Source organism: Numida meleagris, chromosome 2 (assembly GCF_002078875.1).
Source record: "Numida meleagris isolate 19003 breed g44 Domestic line chromosome 2, NumMel1.0, whole genome shotgun sequence".
Classification (NCBI taxonomy): Eukaryota; Metazoa; Chordata; class Aves; order Galliformes; family Numididae; genus Numida; species Numida meleagris.
In genome coordinates, this window is record NC_034410.1 from 24,419,954 (window position 1) to 24,434,965 (window position 15,012).

The 15,012-nt window shown below is 42.4% G+C and overlaps 1 protein-coding gene across 3 annotated transcripts in view; it reads left to right on the forward strand.

The window, feature by feature from the left end:
* Positions 1–14,077, forward strand: part of C1GALT1 (core 1 synthase, glycoprotein-N-acetylgalactosamine 3-beta-galactosyltransferase 1) — a 15,024-nt gene extending 947 nt beyond the window's left edge. The window contains exons 1-5 of one of the 3 annotated variants that reach the window (XM_021387615.1): positions 796–2,149; positions 2,859–3,032; positions 5,488–5,727; positions 7,045–7,712; positions 10,009–14,077. In XM_021387615.1, the coding sequence (XP_021243290.1) occupies position 3,032; positions 5,488–5,727; positions 7,045–7,712; positions 10,009–10,218 (1,119 nt within the window). In that variant the 5' untranslated portion in view covers positions 796–2,149; positions 2,859–3,031 and the 3' untranslated portion in view covers positions 10,219–14,077. Of the gene's footprint in view, positions 1–795; positions 3,033–5,487; positions 5,728–7,044; positions 7,713–10,008 lie in introns of those variants that run through there. The other 2 variants (XM_021387614.1, XM_021387616.1) reach the window with 2 other exon arrangements.

Below are 15,012 nucleotides of genomic sequence, written 5' to 3' on the forward strand. Positions count from 1 at the left end.
GCCCGCCGGCCTGCGGGGCGGAGCGGAGCGGGGCCGGGGGGTGACCTGTTGCTGCGGGGCTGCCGGAGCCCGCTGCCGCCTGTGCCGCGCGTCCGTCTGCGGCCGCTTCCGTGTCGCTGTGGGCCGCCTGTAGCAGGCACCCCGCTTTGGCTGTCCGCGGCCGGGGGAGCAGCCGAGCGGTTCGGGCAGGGAGACGGACCTCCCCGAAGAAATACTTACGCTGTTAGAATTTTAAACAAAATGGTTTTGAGAGTGAAAAACGTCATCTGTGCTTGGTTGACAGGGAACTGCAGCAGCCCTCGGTGCAGCATTTGTGGGTGTACAGCTTCATGCTACAAACAGCGATGTGTGCACAGAGCTTCTAGAAACAGCGGTACTTAAGGAGCAGAAAGCCTTTACTGGCGTTGTACAGCTAACTGTGCCTTCTGTGCTTTGGCTTTAATTGCCCTGTTGCATTACTTGGCTGTTACGGGCACGGTAGTAGCGATCCATTTCATTGCTAATGGTGCAGCTCTCAGAGGACATTGGAGGTTGGACGCGATGATCCTTATGGGTCCCTTCCAACTTGGAATATTCTGTGACACGTGCCTTCTGCTTTGTGCTGGGGCCTCACTCCATAAGTAAAGGGATGCAGGGAAGAGCCAGCTGTGCATGTGTACTAGTCATGTTTTTCATGGTTAATTTGTGAAATCTGAAGCAAAAGTGATGATGGAATGATTGATAGAGGGATGAAACGTGCAAAAATATCTGGACCTCTGCTGCATTCTGTAAGTTGCAAAACGGCAGATTCATTTTTGACTGTTGAATGTGTTTCCTCTCGAAACAACATTAGAAAGTTTTATGGTCTGCATTTAATTCAAAGTGTTAATTATAAGTTATTCATTATGAGCAGCTAGCAGAGTGAGGGCAGTATGCTAGAACGTGTGGTAAAACGCACATCACCAGGAACGCAAAGGAGCGCAGAGGCACAACAGCAGTGGTGGTGGAACCATGGGGGAACCATGAATCTCATTAGAGGAATTAGAGATTAATGATTCTGTCCTGTCACAGGGCAGCCATCGGCCCCATTGCCTACGGTGTGACACACAGCACGTCAACAGGCTTTCTGGAACAGCTTACAGGGTTGAGAGGGGTAACTGCCAGCAGAACATGGGTTGTCTTATGGGATGCAGGAGATGAGCATCTTGTGATTGTATAGGGCTTCTTACAGATGCTTAAGGGAGGGAGCAAAGGAAGGGTTTGCAGAGCAACAGCTATGGGAAAATAGATGGAAAAGAGGATAAAAAGGCCCAGTCACGTGCGAACAAACACTGGTCAGTGTGTTTGTCTGGTCACACTCTATGCCAGATTTCTGTGGCCTATTCCCTTTTCTCATGAAGCTCCATATCTAACTGTTCTCCTGGAAGATGGGACTCTGTGTTCATATGTGCGTATTGAAGTCTCAGTGCAAGCAACAGGAGTGGTACCATAAGCTGTAGGGACCTGTGTGACTGGAGAGAGAGAGAGCGAGAGGGTCTAAGAGCCACCAGCTGGGTTGGGGACCTGGAGAGAGCAGAGTGTGTGCATGTTGGCAGGTCTGTCAGTGTGTGATTGCTGGTGAGCATTGGGCTGGTGAGTAGGACAAGGGATCTGGGGCCAAGTATGGGTGCAGCTGGGTGTGGGCACAATGCTAGTGAGATGAGAGGATCTCTGAGCTGGCAGTGAGAGAGATCAGGAGAGAATGTGAGGTTTGGGAATTGTTTTGGAGGCCCATTGGTGCATGTGTGTGAGAGAGGTGAATGGATACAAAGGGATCCAGTGGCTGGGTACTGGGTAGGCTGAGCATCTGAGGCCGTTTGGTGGGGGATCTGTGGTGCACCCGTGGGGAGCTGGCACTGTGAGTCTGGATAAAGGCTGAACCAGCAATGGGAGGGGGTCTCTGGGGAGACCGACACTTCCTGGGTAGATTGAGTAGGTAAGGCCGTTTCCTGTAGAGATGTGTGTACGCCTGCATTTAGCACTCACAGACTTTCGTTCCGCTTGGCCAGAGAAGGGAACAGCAGGAGGTGTGTGTGCATGTGTGCAGTCCAGCCTCAGCCTTGCTGCTGCCGGTACCTGGGACAAGGAGCTGCAGCACCCTTGGGCTGCCTGGTCCAGCAGCACCCAACAGGTGAAAGTTACTCTTTCTGCAAGTTGAGGATGCAGGAATCTTTGGTTCTCAGAGCATAAATTTGAAGCCCAATCTACAAGGACTGCTAAGTTGTGATAGAGTTTTAAAACATTTGTCATGTTGGCTGATGTGAATAAGGCTACTTACATGAGCGTGTAAGTAGATAAAGAGATTTGTTTAAGCTGTCATGATGTAGTAATGGAGCACAAGCGTAAGCTTATCGTTATAGTTTTTTTTTTCTTTCTTTTGAAATTGCATCTCTTTTTGAAGTCAAGAGGAGTGAAGATAGAAGCAGGAATAAAAATGGGGATCTTTTAGTGACCTAGTATGTTCTGCGCTTATCTTTTCCCTCTCCATGTATCTCGCCCCTGAATAAGTCCTTTTTTGGAAAGGAGTGGTAACAAGGAAGTCTGAGTGGGAGTGCTTGTCATCATAAGAACTGCTGTCACTTTCAGTTACTCCTGCTGGCAAGTTAAAAGATGCTACATGTGTCAAATATCAACATACTATTAAAAAACAAAAGTACTGTCCTGTTTGCAGTTGGAGTTTATGAACGTATGGGTATGTATGTGTGTGTGTCGTGGTCCAGTTTGTTCATATGAAATTGACAGGTGATGAGCAGATTATTTTAAATTGAAAACTGTATAATAATATTGATAATAATATCATCATAATAATATTGAACAGTGGAACAACTTTTTTCTACTAGAAACTTCTGCAGCTACTTTGTGTGCATCCGTGGATTATTTTCCCCCCTTTTAAACATGCTGAAGAACGGCATTGTTTTATCCTGGCGCTCTCCCTTTGCACATTACCTGTTCTGAAGAGACCTTTGTGGTGATACGTGGGACAAGTTAAAGCACAAAAAGATATTTGTAGTGCAGTAAGTACTTTTCAGAGTCATGGGCTGCTTGTGTTTGTGGGCTTTTCCTTAAATTGTGGCCAGGGCAGGGTTGGAGGGCAAGTGATTTAAGTCCTTTGGTTTTCTTTCAAAGTTTATGGCATATAGGACACAGAAATAAAGCTAGATGCATTACGTATGACAGTATATGATTAAAAACTGTTGTGCTTGTTCATGTTAGAGAGTTAGAACTCCTTAACAGCCACGAGTGTAATTATGTGAATCTCGTACGGCCTTTCGACTTCTTAGTTTTTCTTCCGTGCTTTAAGTTGTGTTTCCAGTTCTGTTTCATTTTTCTGGCAGTGTGGAAAGATAGCCCTGTCGCATGTTGCAGCTTCTTCCCTCTCAGGGGCCAGATGCCCTGCAGTCAGCCTGCTGGCTTCTGGGGGCCCCAGCCCAACGGGCACACCTGCTTTCTGTCCTCTCTGTTTTCTGATCCAGAGAGAGGTCAGAGGGGCAGGAAGCCGGTGTTTGGAGTGGGTGTTGCTGCAGAGTGATTCATGCAGTTTGCGTGGGGCTGCCTCTTTGCAAGAAGCCCTTCACAGCCTGTGAGGGAGGTGGCTGCGGGCTGGATGGGTTGTGCTGGTGGCAGCAGCTCTTTGACCAGTGATTTCCAGAAGGAATTCAGCCTTTGACAAACATCGATACCTTTGCTTAGAGGCAGCTGTGTGCGTGGGGCCCTTGGTAAGACGTGGCAGTATCAGCTTAGAATTTGTGGGCATCGTGGTGTTTTTCTCTACTGACGTTTGCAGTTGTAATAATGTAGATCAAATGCATTACAGGCAGCAGAATACCAACTTGAAGTACCATTTTTGCTGTAATATTGACAAGTATCCAACAACCTTTTTAGAGGAATGTCCCACCTTTAAAGTGTGCAGAACGGAGGTCTCATTTTGGGACTGACCCACTGTGTTAGGAAAGTGGGAGCTGGAGGTGAATTCAAAACAACTTGAATTGCACGGCATAAGGATGTTAAGAGAAGATACCCTTTTAGCCAGGTTCACTGCAGTGTCGTGGAGCACTGCAACTTTTCCTTTCCCTACTTATTTCTCCATTTACTACTGTCTGTTCACCTCAGACGCACCTTTGCAGTCTGGGCCGTGTGCATTCTGAGATCTCTTCCCCTAGCTCTTCTGTACACCAGTAGTTCTCTGTTCTCCTTTCTTGTGGTTGTTTTTCTTTCTGCTCTTTAGAGATGTCGATGTCACAGGGAGGCTGAAGGATCTTGTGACAGGACGTCTGAGCACTTGCTCCCACCTGCCTTATCCATGGAGAGCAGCTGATTGTGTAGGAAGCGCTGGTCCTTCTAAATCCAGTCCTGTTGCTCTGCGCATTGCATAACCTTTTTCTGGCTCCCCACTAACTAAACTGGGTTCTGCCCCTTGATGTTAAGAATGATGCTAATGGAGGGAATGCCGTCAGCTCGTTTGTAAGGTTCTGGCTTGACTCCAGTATGTATTTAACTGCCTGTGTTTCTGTAGCTTAGTCACAAATTATCTGAACACATCTCAACCCCTTTCAAAGATGAAAATGCCTCAGGCCTCCATGGCCCGGAATTGGTCTGCAGGTGCTTAATATATATAAATTCATGATTGTTTTGGATGTACAAAGCTCATTTTACATAGGTGTAGATCTTGACTTTGTTTAACGTTATTACAATGCTAAGCCAAGGCCTTTTCTTTTTGAGAAGCATGGGTGTGGCCAAAGCTTAGTTTTTACATGACTGGAGTACATGGTTTTTGACATGTAGGAAAGGCCTTGAGGCTGATACGCTTTGTTCTCCTCTTCTTCCAAATGCCTTCTAAAAGGGAGTGTTTCTTTATTGGAAGGAAAACTGCCCTGCTTTGAGATTAGAATAGCTTTACTTTTATAAGTCTTCAGCGTCTGCTTGTATTTGACAACTGTTTAAGAACTCCTGTAGTATTCTAACTGCAGGAGTTCAAGTCCATCTCATGACTGCACAGTATCTTGACCTGTAGATTGCCTTGGATCATCGTCTCTTAGTTTTGTAAGATGTAGCTATTACATTTTTAAGCACAATTTTCTTAAGACCAAGAGAAGTGAACATGTATTACCATTTTATAATTAAGATATTGCACTTTAAGTATTCTTGTATAAATGCTGTATCAGTGTGGTTAAATAAAATGCTTTCTGTATGCGCAGGCACTCTCGTATATTCTACTTGTCCTTTATAATTTTAAGCTAAACATTACGCAGCTGGCCTTTTGCCCTAAATCTGTGTGTCTGTATGTTTTATCTAACTATTTGCATTGCTCTTGTACTTAAACTCCCACACAAGCCCAGGGGGTCTGGATCAGAGTTAGATCTGAGATTTCTGCTTTAAGGTATTTTGTCCTTGATTTCTTCCTGTATGTTAGATTTGAGTTATGTGTTAAGCTGCTTTAGTCTTAATGTATTTTCTGTTTGCTTTAAACAGTGTATTACCTTCGGGAAATGGCCTCTTCTAAGTCTTTGATGAACCTTCTGACCTTCAGTTTTGGATCTGCGATAGGATTTTTTCTATGCTATCTCCTGTTTAGCATGATACTAGAAGAACAGGTTGAGACCCAACCTCGTATTCTTCACAATGATCCACATGGTCAACACTCAGAAGATACTGATAATAATCAGTTGCAAGGACAAATGAATTTCAATGCGGATTCTGGACAGCATAGAGGTATTTTGTTGCACCTGATTTATTACATAATAAGTATCCTTTTCATGCACCACAAACTGCCAAGTATTTGTATGAATCATTTTCTTTCTGTTTGCCAATGTTCAGGTTACATCTAAATAACTTTGTTCTCTTGAGGTCTACTGAATGCTGATTTTCTTTGTTTACATCACATTTGTGATTTTTGCACTTTCCCCTTGGAGCCTTTGCTAGGCAGTTATATTTGTTAGCTTTGTAGATGTGATTGAATTGCTTTTCAGCTTTAAGGGGATAGTTCTGGACCATTTCTAACATCTGATCTAACCTCTCAGATAAAGCTAAAAGGAAAAAAATAAAAGAGGATGGGTGCATCACTGGGCCCTCTTTGCCTTGCTGATTATATGGCACTCCACAAGACTAATTGCTGTTCTCAGTTAGAAACAGAGAAATTCTGTTAAAGTTTGATTTTTCTTTTTTAAGAAGGTAGACTATTCAGATATTTCAGGCAGACTTTTACATTTGACCCATCTAATTATGAGTTCATTCTCAGTCCTAAATACAGATAGTATCTGAAGTAGGGCAGTTTAGATTAGAAAAATTCTTGCACTCTAATGCATTTACTTCACAAGGTGTTAATAAGTAATTTATTATCTAAAGGTACTTAAACTGTGAGCTTTGTAAGACAAGTTTGTAAATGTTCTGCATGTAGTTGTAGAAAACTGTTGCAAAGAAAACTGTTCTGTTCTTGATAAGGTTAAACAGTAATATTTTAGGACCAGTGGTGCAAATCTCACCACCTGTGGAATATTCTTTTACGTGAGTTAACATCACTATGTATGTGTCAAGTGAAAGTTTCTTTGAGGGGAAACATGCTTTGGCACCTTGGAAAGTGTTATATTACATATCTATTGTTTGACACAATAATACTAGGTTCATAGTATCCTATCTTACTACTTCTGATATTTTACAACTAAGATTTAAGTTGATTTTATAGTATGTCTGTCTTGCCATCTACATTTCCCTTCAGAAACACATTGGTATTTTAGAAATATTTATTAGGTTTTGTTAGTTAACATAAAATTGTATAACACATAAGAAGTTTTCTGACCTTTTTTTTGCAGTTGCTGTGTTCATTGTGAATGGTAAAAATATTCTTTTTTTTTTTTTTTTTTTAAATTGTCATTAATCTTCTAACACTATAAAGACGATGGCCTCCTGTTTCTCTGCATGTATTTCCTGATTTAGAAACAGAGTGTTTGGGGAGAGCTTGCTCTCCTGTATGTATTAATGCTCAGTCAAATCTAATGTTTGGGAATTTTCCTCTTTTTTTTTTTTTTTCAGATGAGAATAAAAATGTTGCAGATGGACTCTATCAGAAGGTGAAAATACTTTGTTGGGTCATGACTGGACCTCAAAATCTAGAGAAGAAAGCCAGACATGTTAAAGCCACCTGGGCCCAACGTTGCAATAAGATACTTTTTATGAGCTCTGAGGAAAATAAAGACTTCCCAACGGTGGGCCTAGAAACCAAAGAAGGAAGGGACCAACTTTACTGGAAGACTATAAAAGCTTTTCAGTATGTGTATGAGCATTATTTTGATGATGCTGATTGGTTCATGAAAGCAGATGATGATACGTATGTTATATTGGACAATTTAAGATGGCTTCTTTCAAAATACAGTCCCGAACAACCAATATACTTTGGAAGAAGGTTTAAGCCTTATGTGAAACAGGGCTACATGAGTGGAGGAGCGGGGTATGTTCTAAGCAAAGAAGCTCTGAAAAGATTTGTTACTGCTTTTAAAACCAACAAATGCTCTCATAGTTCCTCTATTGAAGACCTAGCACTAGGAAAGTGCATGGAGATCATTAATGTACAAGCAGGAGATTCTAGGGATACCAATGGTAGGGAAACCTTTCATCCCTTTGTTCCAGAACATCTCTTAATCAGAGGATACCTGCCAAAAACATTCTGGTACTGGAATTACAATTATTACCCTGCTGTAGAGGTAAGTCTGTAGGAATTTGGCACCCATTCCATGATGTACATCTTACAGTGGTATGATGATTGAATTGACAGTTCAATGGCAGATAATATATACTAGAAAAGAAAATGTTGTTGTGTCATTGTTAGATAGACCTGTGTTAAATACAGTAAGTCATTAGCTAAAACTGATGCTAAGAGATTAATGCTGTGGAAGAGCTAGTCAATCTTGAATTACTATTACTGTTTTCCTATGCTCTGTGGACAGAAAGAAATGATGAAAACTTCTTTCTCTGGTGTCATCACTACTACATTCCTTGCAAAGTTACTTGCAAAGTTACCGTTCTGTTTTGTACCCTCATATCTCAGGTACAGCATCACTAAGTTCTCCAATCTCAACGACTGCTGTGCAATAGGAAGCGAGTCCAGTGACGTTCATTACAAAGCAGTGTTTTAAAAATAATAGCTGTCTCTTATGTTTTCAACATCAGCTTTCTCATCCTTGAGAGTGTTTTTCTTCTCTTTATCTTACAATCCTTAGAGTTGGATGGCCTCTGAGGGCCATCTAGTCCAACTCCCCTGCAATGAACTGGGACACCACACCTAGGTCAGATTGACCAGGGCCTGATCCAGCCTCACCTTGAAAGTCTCCAGGGACGGGGCATCAACCACAACACTAGGCAGCCTCACCACCCTTCTTGTAAAAGATTTTTTCCTTATATCTAACCTAAATCTCCCCTCTTTGAGCTTGAAACCAATTCCCCTTGTTCTTTTACAACACACCCTGCTAAAGAGTCTGTCCCCTTCTTTCCTATAGCTCCCCTTTAGATAGTGAAAGGCCACTATGAGGTTGCCTCGCAGCCTTCTCTTCTGCAGGCTGAACAGCCCCAGCTCTCTCACCTCTCCTCATAGGAGAGGTGTTCCATTCCAAGGATTATTTCTGTGGCCCTTCTCTGGACGCGCTCCATCATGTCTATGTCCCACCTGTACTGAGGACTCCACATCTGGATGCAGTACTCCAGGTGGAGCCTCACAGTGCGGAGCAGAGGGGCAGGATCACCTCCCTCACCCTACTGGCCATGCTTCTTTGGATGTAGCAGGATACAGTGGGCTTTGTGGGCTGCGAGGGCACACTGCTGGCCAGTGTCCAGCTGCCATCCACCAGTACCCCCAGGTCTTCTTCAGCGGGGCTGCACTCAATCCTTTAATTCCCCAGTTTGTATTGGTAGTCAGGGTTGCCCTGACCCAGTGCAAGACCTTGCACTTGGATTTGTTGAACCTCATGAGGTTCACCTGGGCCCACTGCTCAAGCCGTGATCCCTCTGGATGGCATCACATCCCTCTGGTGCGTCAACCGCACCCCACAGCTCGGTGTCATCAGCAAACTTGCTGAGGGTGCACTCGACCCCACTGTTGATGTTATTGATGAAGATATTAAAGAGTATCGGCCCCAGCACTGACCCCTGGGTGACACCGCTCATACCTAATTTTGGCTGACTTCTCTTAAATTAAGTTTCCAACTTACTTGTTTTGCTCAACCATTTGAACTTTCACTTTCATGGAAAAAATAGTCATTTTTCATTTAGATTTCTGCATATCTTTGTTTATCATATGCTCAGTTACAGGGTATTGCCCTGAGATCAGCACTGATAAGAAATTTCCAAGTCTGACAATACCTAAATAAAAGACAGTATCTCTGCAAGCTGAGTTGCCGCTAAATTAAAAACAAGATGTAAAAAAATGCATTAACAGTGATCTGTCAGCTCTTTAAAATGCTTAGTAATGTCAATGAAATTAATAATCTTAATAAAAATAATACTTACAAAGTGATCCGATGCAGCGACTGTCTCAGTGTAGGGAGTTAGACACCAACAACTTGAGCCATCTGTGCAGTGCCTAAACGCACACATGTGCGCAGTTGCCCTGTTTACTCTGAGCGAAAGATGCCATGAGTAATAAGCACGTGTTGTTCCATATATAAGTGCAGTGTACCTGCTTGCTGCTGCCTGGTTCATTTTTATGAAGAATGTAAAAGCAAAAAATGCCCTCTGGCATTAAGTGTGGGCAGCAAGTTTCTTCACTGGCTTGATTGTAGAGGCAAAAGACTATCCATTTCCGTTTCAGGAAAGATGCTTCGGCAAATCTGCCCGATTGATCCATTTTGCTTGCCCGATGCTAAGCTTTGAAATAAATACGTGAATGATGAAAGTGAATTTTTTCCCAGGAAGTCAAATGTGTGTTTGAATTTTTCCTACAGTGTCTTTAATCCATGGGACGCTCTGGAATTCTTGCTGATGATTTTGACTTGTTTTGTATTTTAGGGTCCTGGATGCTGTTCCGACCTTGCAGTTTCATTTCACTATGTTGATTCCATGACTATGTATCACTTGGAGTATTTGGTTTATCATCTCCGTCCATATGGGTATTCGTATCGGTACAATCCTGATTCGGCAAAGAGTCTAGAGGAGCAGAACAAAAATGAAGCGCAAGAGGATAATCCAAAGCTAAAGCAAAAAACTTCTGAGAATTAATTGGACTTTGAAGGAAACCGAAGGAAGGCAGTACGGCGAACAAGAGTCTTCTCAAACTCCTGCATGAAGCTTGTGGACTAGGATTATTCCTGGTGATTCTTATTTCAAAAATCACATGTTGGCAGTGCTACCAGTCAGTGTCTGTGCACAAGAGTCCAGCGTAGGCTCTGGCTGTTTGGGATAGTGTGACATTGCAGCCCTACTTACAAAGATTTGGGGCCCTAGAACTGTGAAGTAGGAGGAGGTTCTGGTACACTAGTCCCTAGAAGAACTCAAAGCATAGTGGACAGATTCAAAGATAATCATACAGTATTTCTTTTTTTTCTTTTCCCTTCCAATGTTCTGTTAGGTGAGTTCTTATACTAGAAACCTGATGTAACACGAATGCTTCATGATGTTTTTCTCCAGTATTCTCAGTATTCCGAAGTTCCTGTGTGCATGTTGCCCTATAAGGAAGTGAGAAGAGTGAAAAATAGAGCCTCAAATCTGCTTTGCCTTAATGACAGACTGGTTGATAGGAACAGAGACGCATCTCAGTGCTTATTTTCTGAATTATTTCAGAAATCAAATTCACTGCTATGAATTATTTACAATTTTTTACTGTAAGTCTCTATTGTGCAGAACAATCTGAAGTTAGATCACTGCTGTCTTAGGGAGAAATCCAGGGATAGTTGTTACTGTTCAGATTCCTGAGGTGATGTGAGGAGACTGTTTGCCCATGGCTTTTTTTTTTTTTTTTTTTTTTAAATCAAGTTACCACTTGCTTAAATGGATACATACATTCATCTCAGAACTTGGTAAGATAAAGATGCATTTTCATATGAAAGCTCTCCTCCTCCGTGACATTTTCTCTGTAAATCAGAAAGGTTAGTATGTTAACAAAGTTACGGTGGCATATGATAATTTGGTTTCAGCCAGTGCTGGAATTAGTTCATTTCTATTTAATTTCCCATCACTGTACTTTGAGATTATGAAGCTACCTTATTCATTAGAATTTTACAGATACAAACACGTACTGTTTTAAAACAGCAACAAAGCTGATTTGACTGCTTGGCTTAAAGCACTTCATTTCCCTTTTCTGAACTTTTTTTTCCTCCTTTCCTAAAATTTCTTCTGCATTTGTTTCTTGTTGCTTTTTTCAGAACAAAGTGTTAGATGATCCCCGTGTCGCTCTTGTGAAGCTGAAGTATATAGTTATTCAGGTAACCCAGCCTGAATGCAGGTATCTTTCAAAGTGCATTAATCTCTCCACTACTTTATGAGCGTCTCTGCCTCTTAACTGAAAACACTTCCTTGGTGTGGAACAAAACGGTTTTAATTACTGAAGAATTTTCAGAAGTCAAGTGTGTGTTTTACATCTACAACACAAAACTTCGTGGTTTTCACTTTTTCAAATTCAGTTAATAGTGCGGTTTGGTTCAGGGGCTGGGGTTAAGCTTGACATGCCTTTATTCCACACTTGAACAAAATTTCTTTGTCTTTTTAGCGTTTTTCACCTTCATCATATTGATGAATTTGGACATAACCTAATTACCTCCAGTCATTGCTTTGGAAAGGGCACATACCGATAGCAGACAGCCTTATTTACTACTGCTGTCCTTCAGGGTGTTCCTGGGAGAGGACGTTACCATAAAGTACTGGAATTTTCTTTTTCCAAAGATAGTTCTCGCACAGATTGGGGTTCTGTCTGTGGTCCAGTCGTAAGGTCGTGACTTCTTTTCTGATCATTGCTCTGCAGCATAGTGACGATTACTGAAATATGTGGAATTGAAATATTATGTGTAATGTCTTTGCCTGAATATAGGTTAGGTTTGTATGTTACATCTGTTGATCTTTCATGAGAAAGGTTCTCTGCAATACTGAAAGAGATGAGCTTTATTTTATCTTAACTGACTGAAGCAGAAAATTCTAACTGTATTTGATTAGAAAAAGGAAAAAGCCTCCAGTTTGCTCTAGACATAGGGGTGCTTGTCCAGAGAATGTGTGATACCTTGTTTTAGTTAGATGCTTCCTTCTGTGAGCTGAGTGTTTATCCCGCGTGCCACACAAACAAGAAGACTGTGAAATCCAAATGCTGTTGATAACTCTGGTGGCACTGTTCAAACTTGCAGTTAAAAGTTCTGGAATACATAAAGAAACTATAGAATGAAATCAAGATCCCAACGTTAATCTCTTTGCCTTTGCTCAGTGGCAGTTCTGACGATTGTGTGGGCTGAGCAGAGCAGGGCAGGGCCTCGGGTGGAATGGAGAAATAAGGAAGCGAGCAGCACGTATCTGCAAGTTCCATTTCTTTAGAGAGCGAGGCTAAGAACATAACTGCCTTGCAACAAGTAGGCGGCCTGTCCAGAGAAGTAAGAGCAGCCTGCTCTTCCAACACTCGTTCTGGCTTTGTTTTGAAGTGTTCTTGCTCCCAGGCCTCTAATTTTATTTCTTTTGCCTTTCTGGCAGCACTGCAAAGAAATACAAATACTGTTTTCCTGTCAGTATCCAAACAGGCTGGAAAAAGTATTGATTTGACATTCTAATAGAGGGCTGTTGCTCTCTGTTAAATTGTATTGCAGCAATGAGCTGGTACCTCCTGAAGCAATTAGTTTGCATCTCACTCTTTGAAAGCTTAAGTGGACAAGATTGGAATTTGAGCAGTTAGTATAACTTTCACATAACATCCTACAGAGCCGTTGGGAGTTTACAGTTTCACTCTCAGGTCCTCGTGCTTTGACAAAGTATTTACTGAGTATTTCTGTAGCCCTGGCAGGCTGCTTGGCAGGTGGATTCGCCCTCCCGAAGCACAGAAGCACAGTTTCTTCAGCTATTTAGAGTATTGTGCTTTCTCTCTCTCAGATTTCTTAATTGTATAAAATGCAGAAACTTTCATTGACATGGTTGTGATTAAAATGATGCATCTAAGATTTTTGAGCTAGTTTTCTTGAAATCAGGAAGCAGCAGGCTTTTCTTAAACGGTTGTTCGCCCCTGGATAAGAGAATGTTACTTAGCGTGAGGCAGTAACATATGAACCCTGCAGTAAGTGTGTTTTAGCTCTCAAGAAATGAGAGTGCCAAGCGGAGTTTCTAATTGGAGGACAGTGTTACATTTCGCTTGCAGAAAAAGACCAAATTTAATCTTTCACTTTGAGTTCATTTGTGCAGTCCTCATTGGACTTAGTTAAGGAGTTAGGCAGTGGTGGCGTGAGCACGGTCTCTCATTCTGTGGAAGGTCTTTCCCCAATGTCTTTCGCCTTTAAGGACACTTTCTTTGTTTTGCTTTGTTGGAGGTATGTAACAAAATCACTTCTTCTTTACAGATTACTGCTTGTTCTGTTGTGTTTGCGGAGCGTGTGTTTCAGTGAGTAGCTGGTACACCTGTAGTGCACAGTTTGCTACCTGAGAAGGGCTTCTGTCTTTGTACAACTGAGAAAATTGGGGCTTATTTCCCTGGTGTCCCTGCTCCTGCTGCTAATAGCGCACACACAGGTGGACGTAGCTCCTTCAATACGGCGCAACGTGGGAAGGCTGTTCTGGCCTTTTGCTGACCAGAAAAACTTCTGTGGGATTCCAAAGGTGTAATTTGCTTTAGTTTACCATACTGTATTTAAAATACTCCAGAAATGTTGTTAATGCTCTTAAAAAAAAAAATAAAATGAATATTGCTGCTGGACAGTATATTCCACTTAAAACCTGTGAATGTTTCATTTTGCAGTTATAGGTCGTTGTGTCCCTGCTGACAGGTGTGAGTTGGTGACTTGTCTGGACTGACCCCTGTAAGATTTGTTTCTGAAATACCTTCTTTGAAGTGCCTTTGACCAATTTTTAGCATCAAAATTAAGTTTGGAATTGAATAAATGAAATAAGTTATCTCACATACACTGCGTGCCTGTCTTCATTTCCTGCCCCGTTTGCCGATAGTGCAGCAGCACAATGGAGTGCCATAAAAATATTCTCTTCTGGTTGGTTGGTCATTAGCTTTGGTGGGTGCAGGAAGGTTGGGACGCCTCGCCCTTGCTGAGTTTTCAGTCATACATGCTACCTGCAAGTAGCAAGCTACATAGAAAACTTTTTATTTAAAAAAAAAAAAGTTAATCATTGGTGCTAGCACTAGATCTGCATAAGCAGACTGCTGTTCTTTCATTGCGCTGATTTTCAGCATCTCTGTGTTATTACGGCATCCTGAGTGAGCTGGCTGTAGCTGATAGAGATAAAGCAGCGTTGCTCAAAATGGGCCACATTTGGCAGGAGATGCCGCCTTGTGCTAATGGCTTTATTCTCTCAGTGAAAGCCTTCTACAAGAACGTTGGTAAGATGGGCTTTCTGTCCGAACTCTTCGCTACTTGTGCCAAATTGAAGTCAGCGGTGGAGAATGTTCTGTGTGTGCCTGAAGGAAACATCTTCATAAAATACTGGTTGTTGGGCACAGTGGGCACGGGCACAGCACGGCTTCAGCACTGTAACAGACTCTGCTGGTACAATAAACCTGGATTAAGTAAGCGTTTCATTGGCTGGATTGCAAGCACGTTCGCTAAGTGCAGGAAGTGGGGCAACCAAAGCCACCGTGCTCACGAGCTAGGGCGTTTTAGCAGAGGAAGGGGCAATGGAATGGATTTTAGACATTCTCACAAGTTCCAGGTCCCCGTTGTGCTGTCAGGTGCTGCCATCAAGGCTTCCCGCTGTCGGGATTGAGCTCCGTGCAGCAAATGCCAGGATGCTAGGGTACTACTACAGAGGAAAGCTGTTTCCTGCGTGTAGGTTTGCTTTGCCTGCTGTCTTTTTATTACTGTTCTGTTTTTTCATGTGTAACAG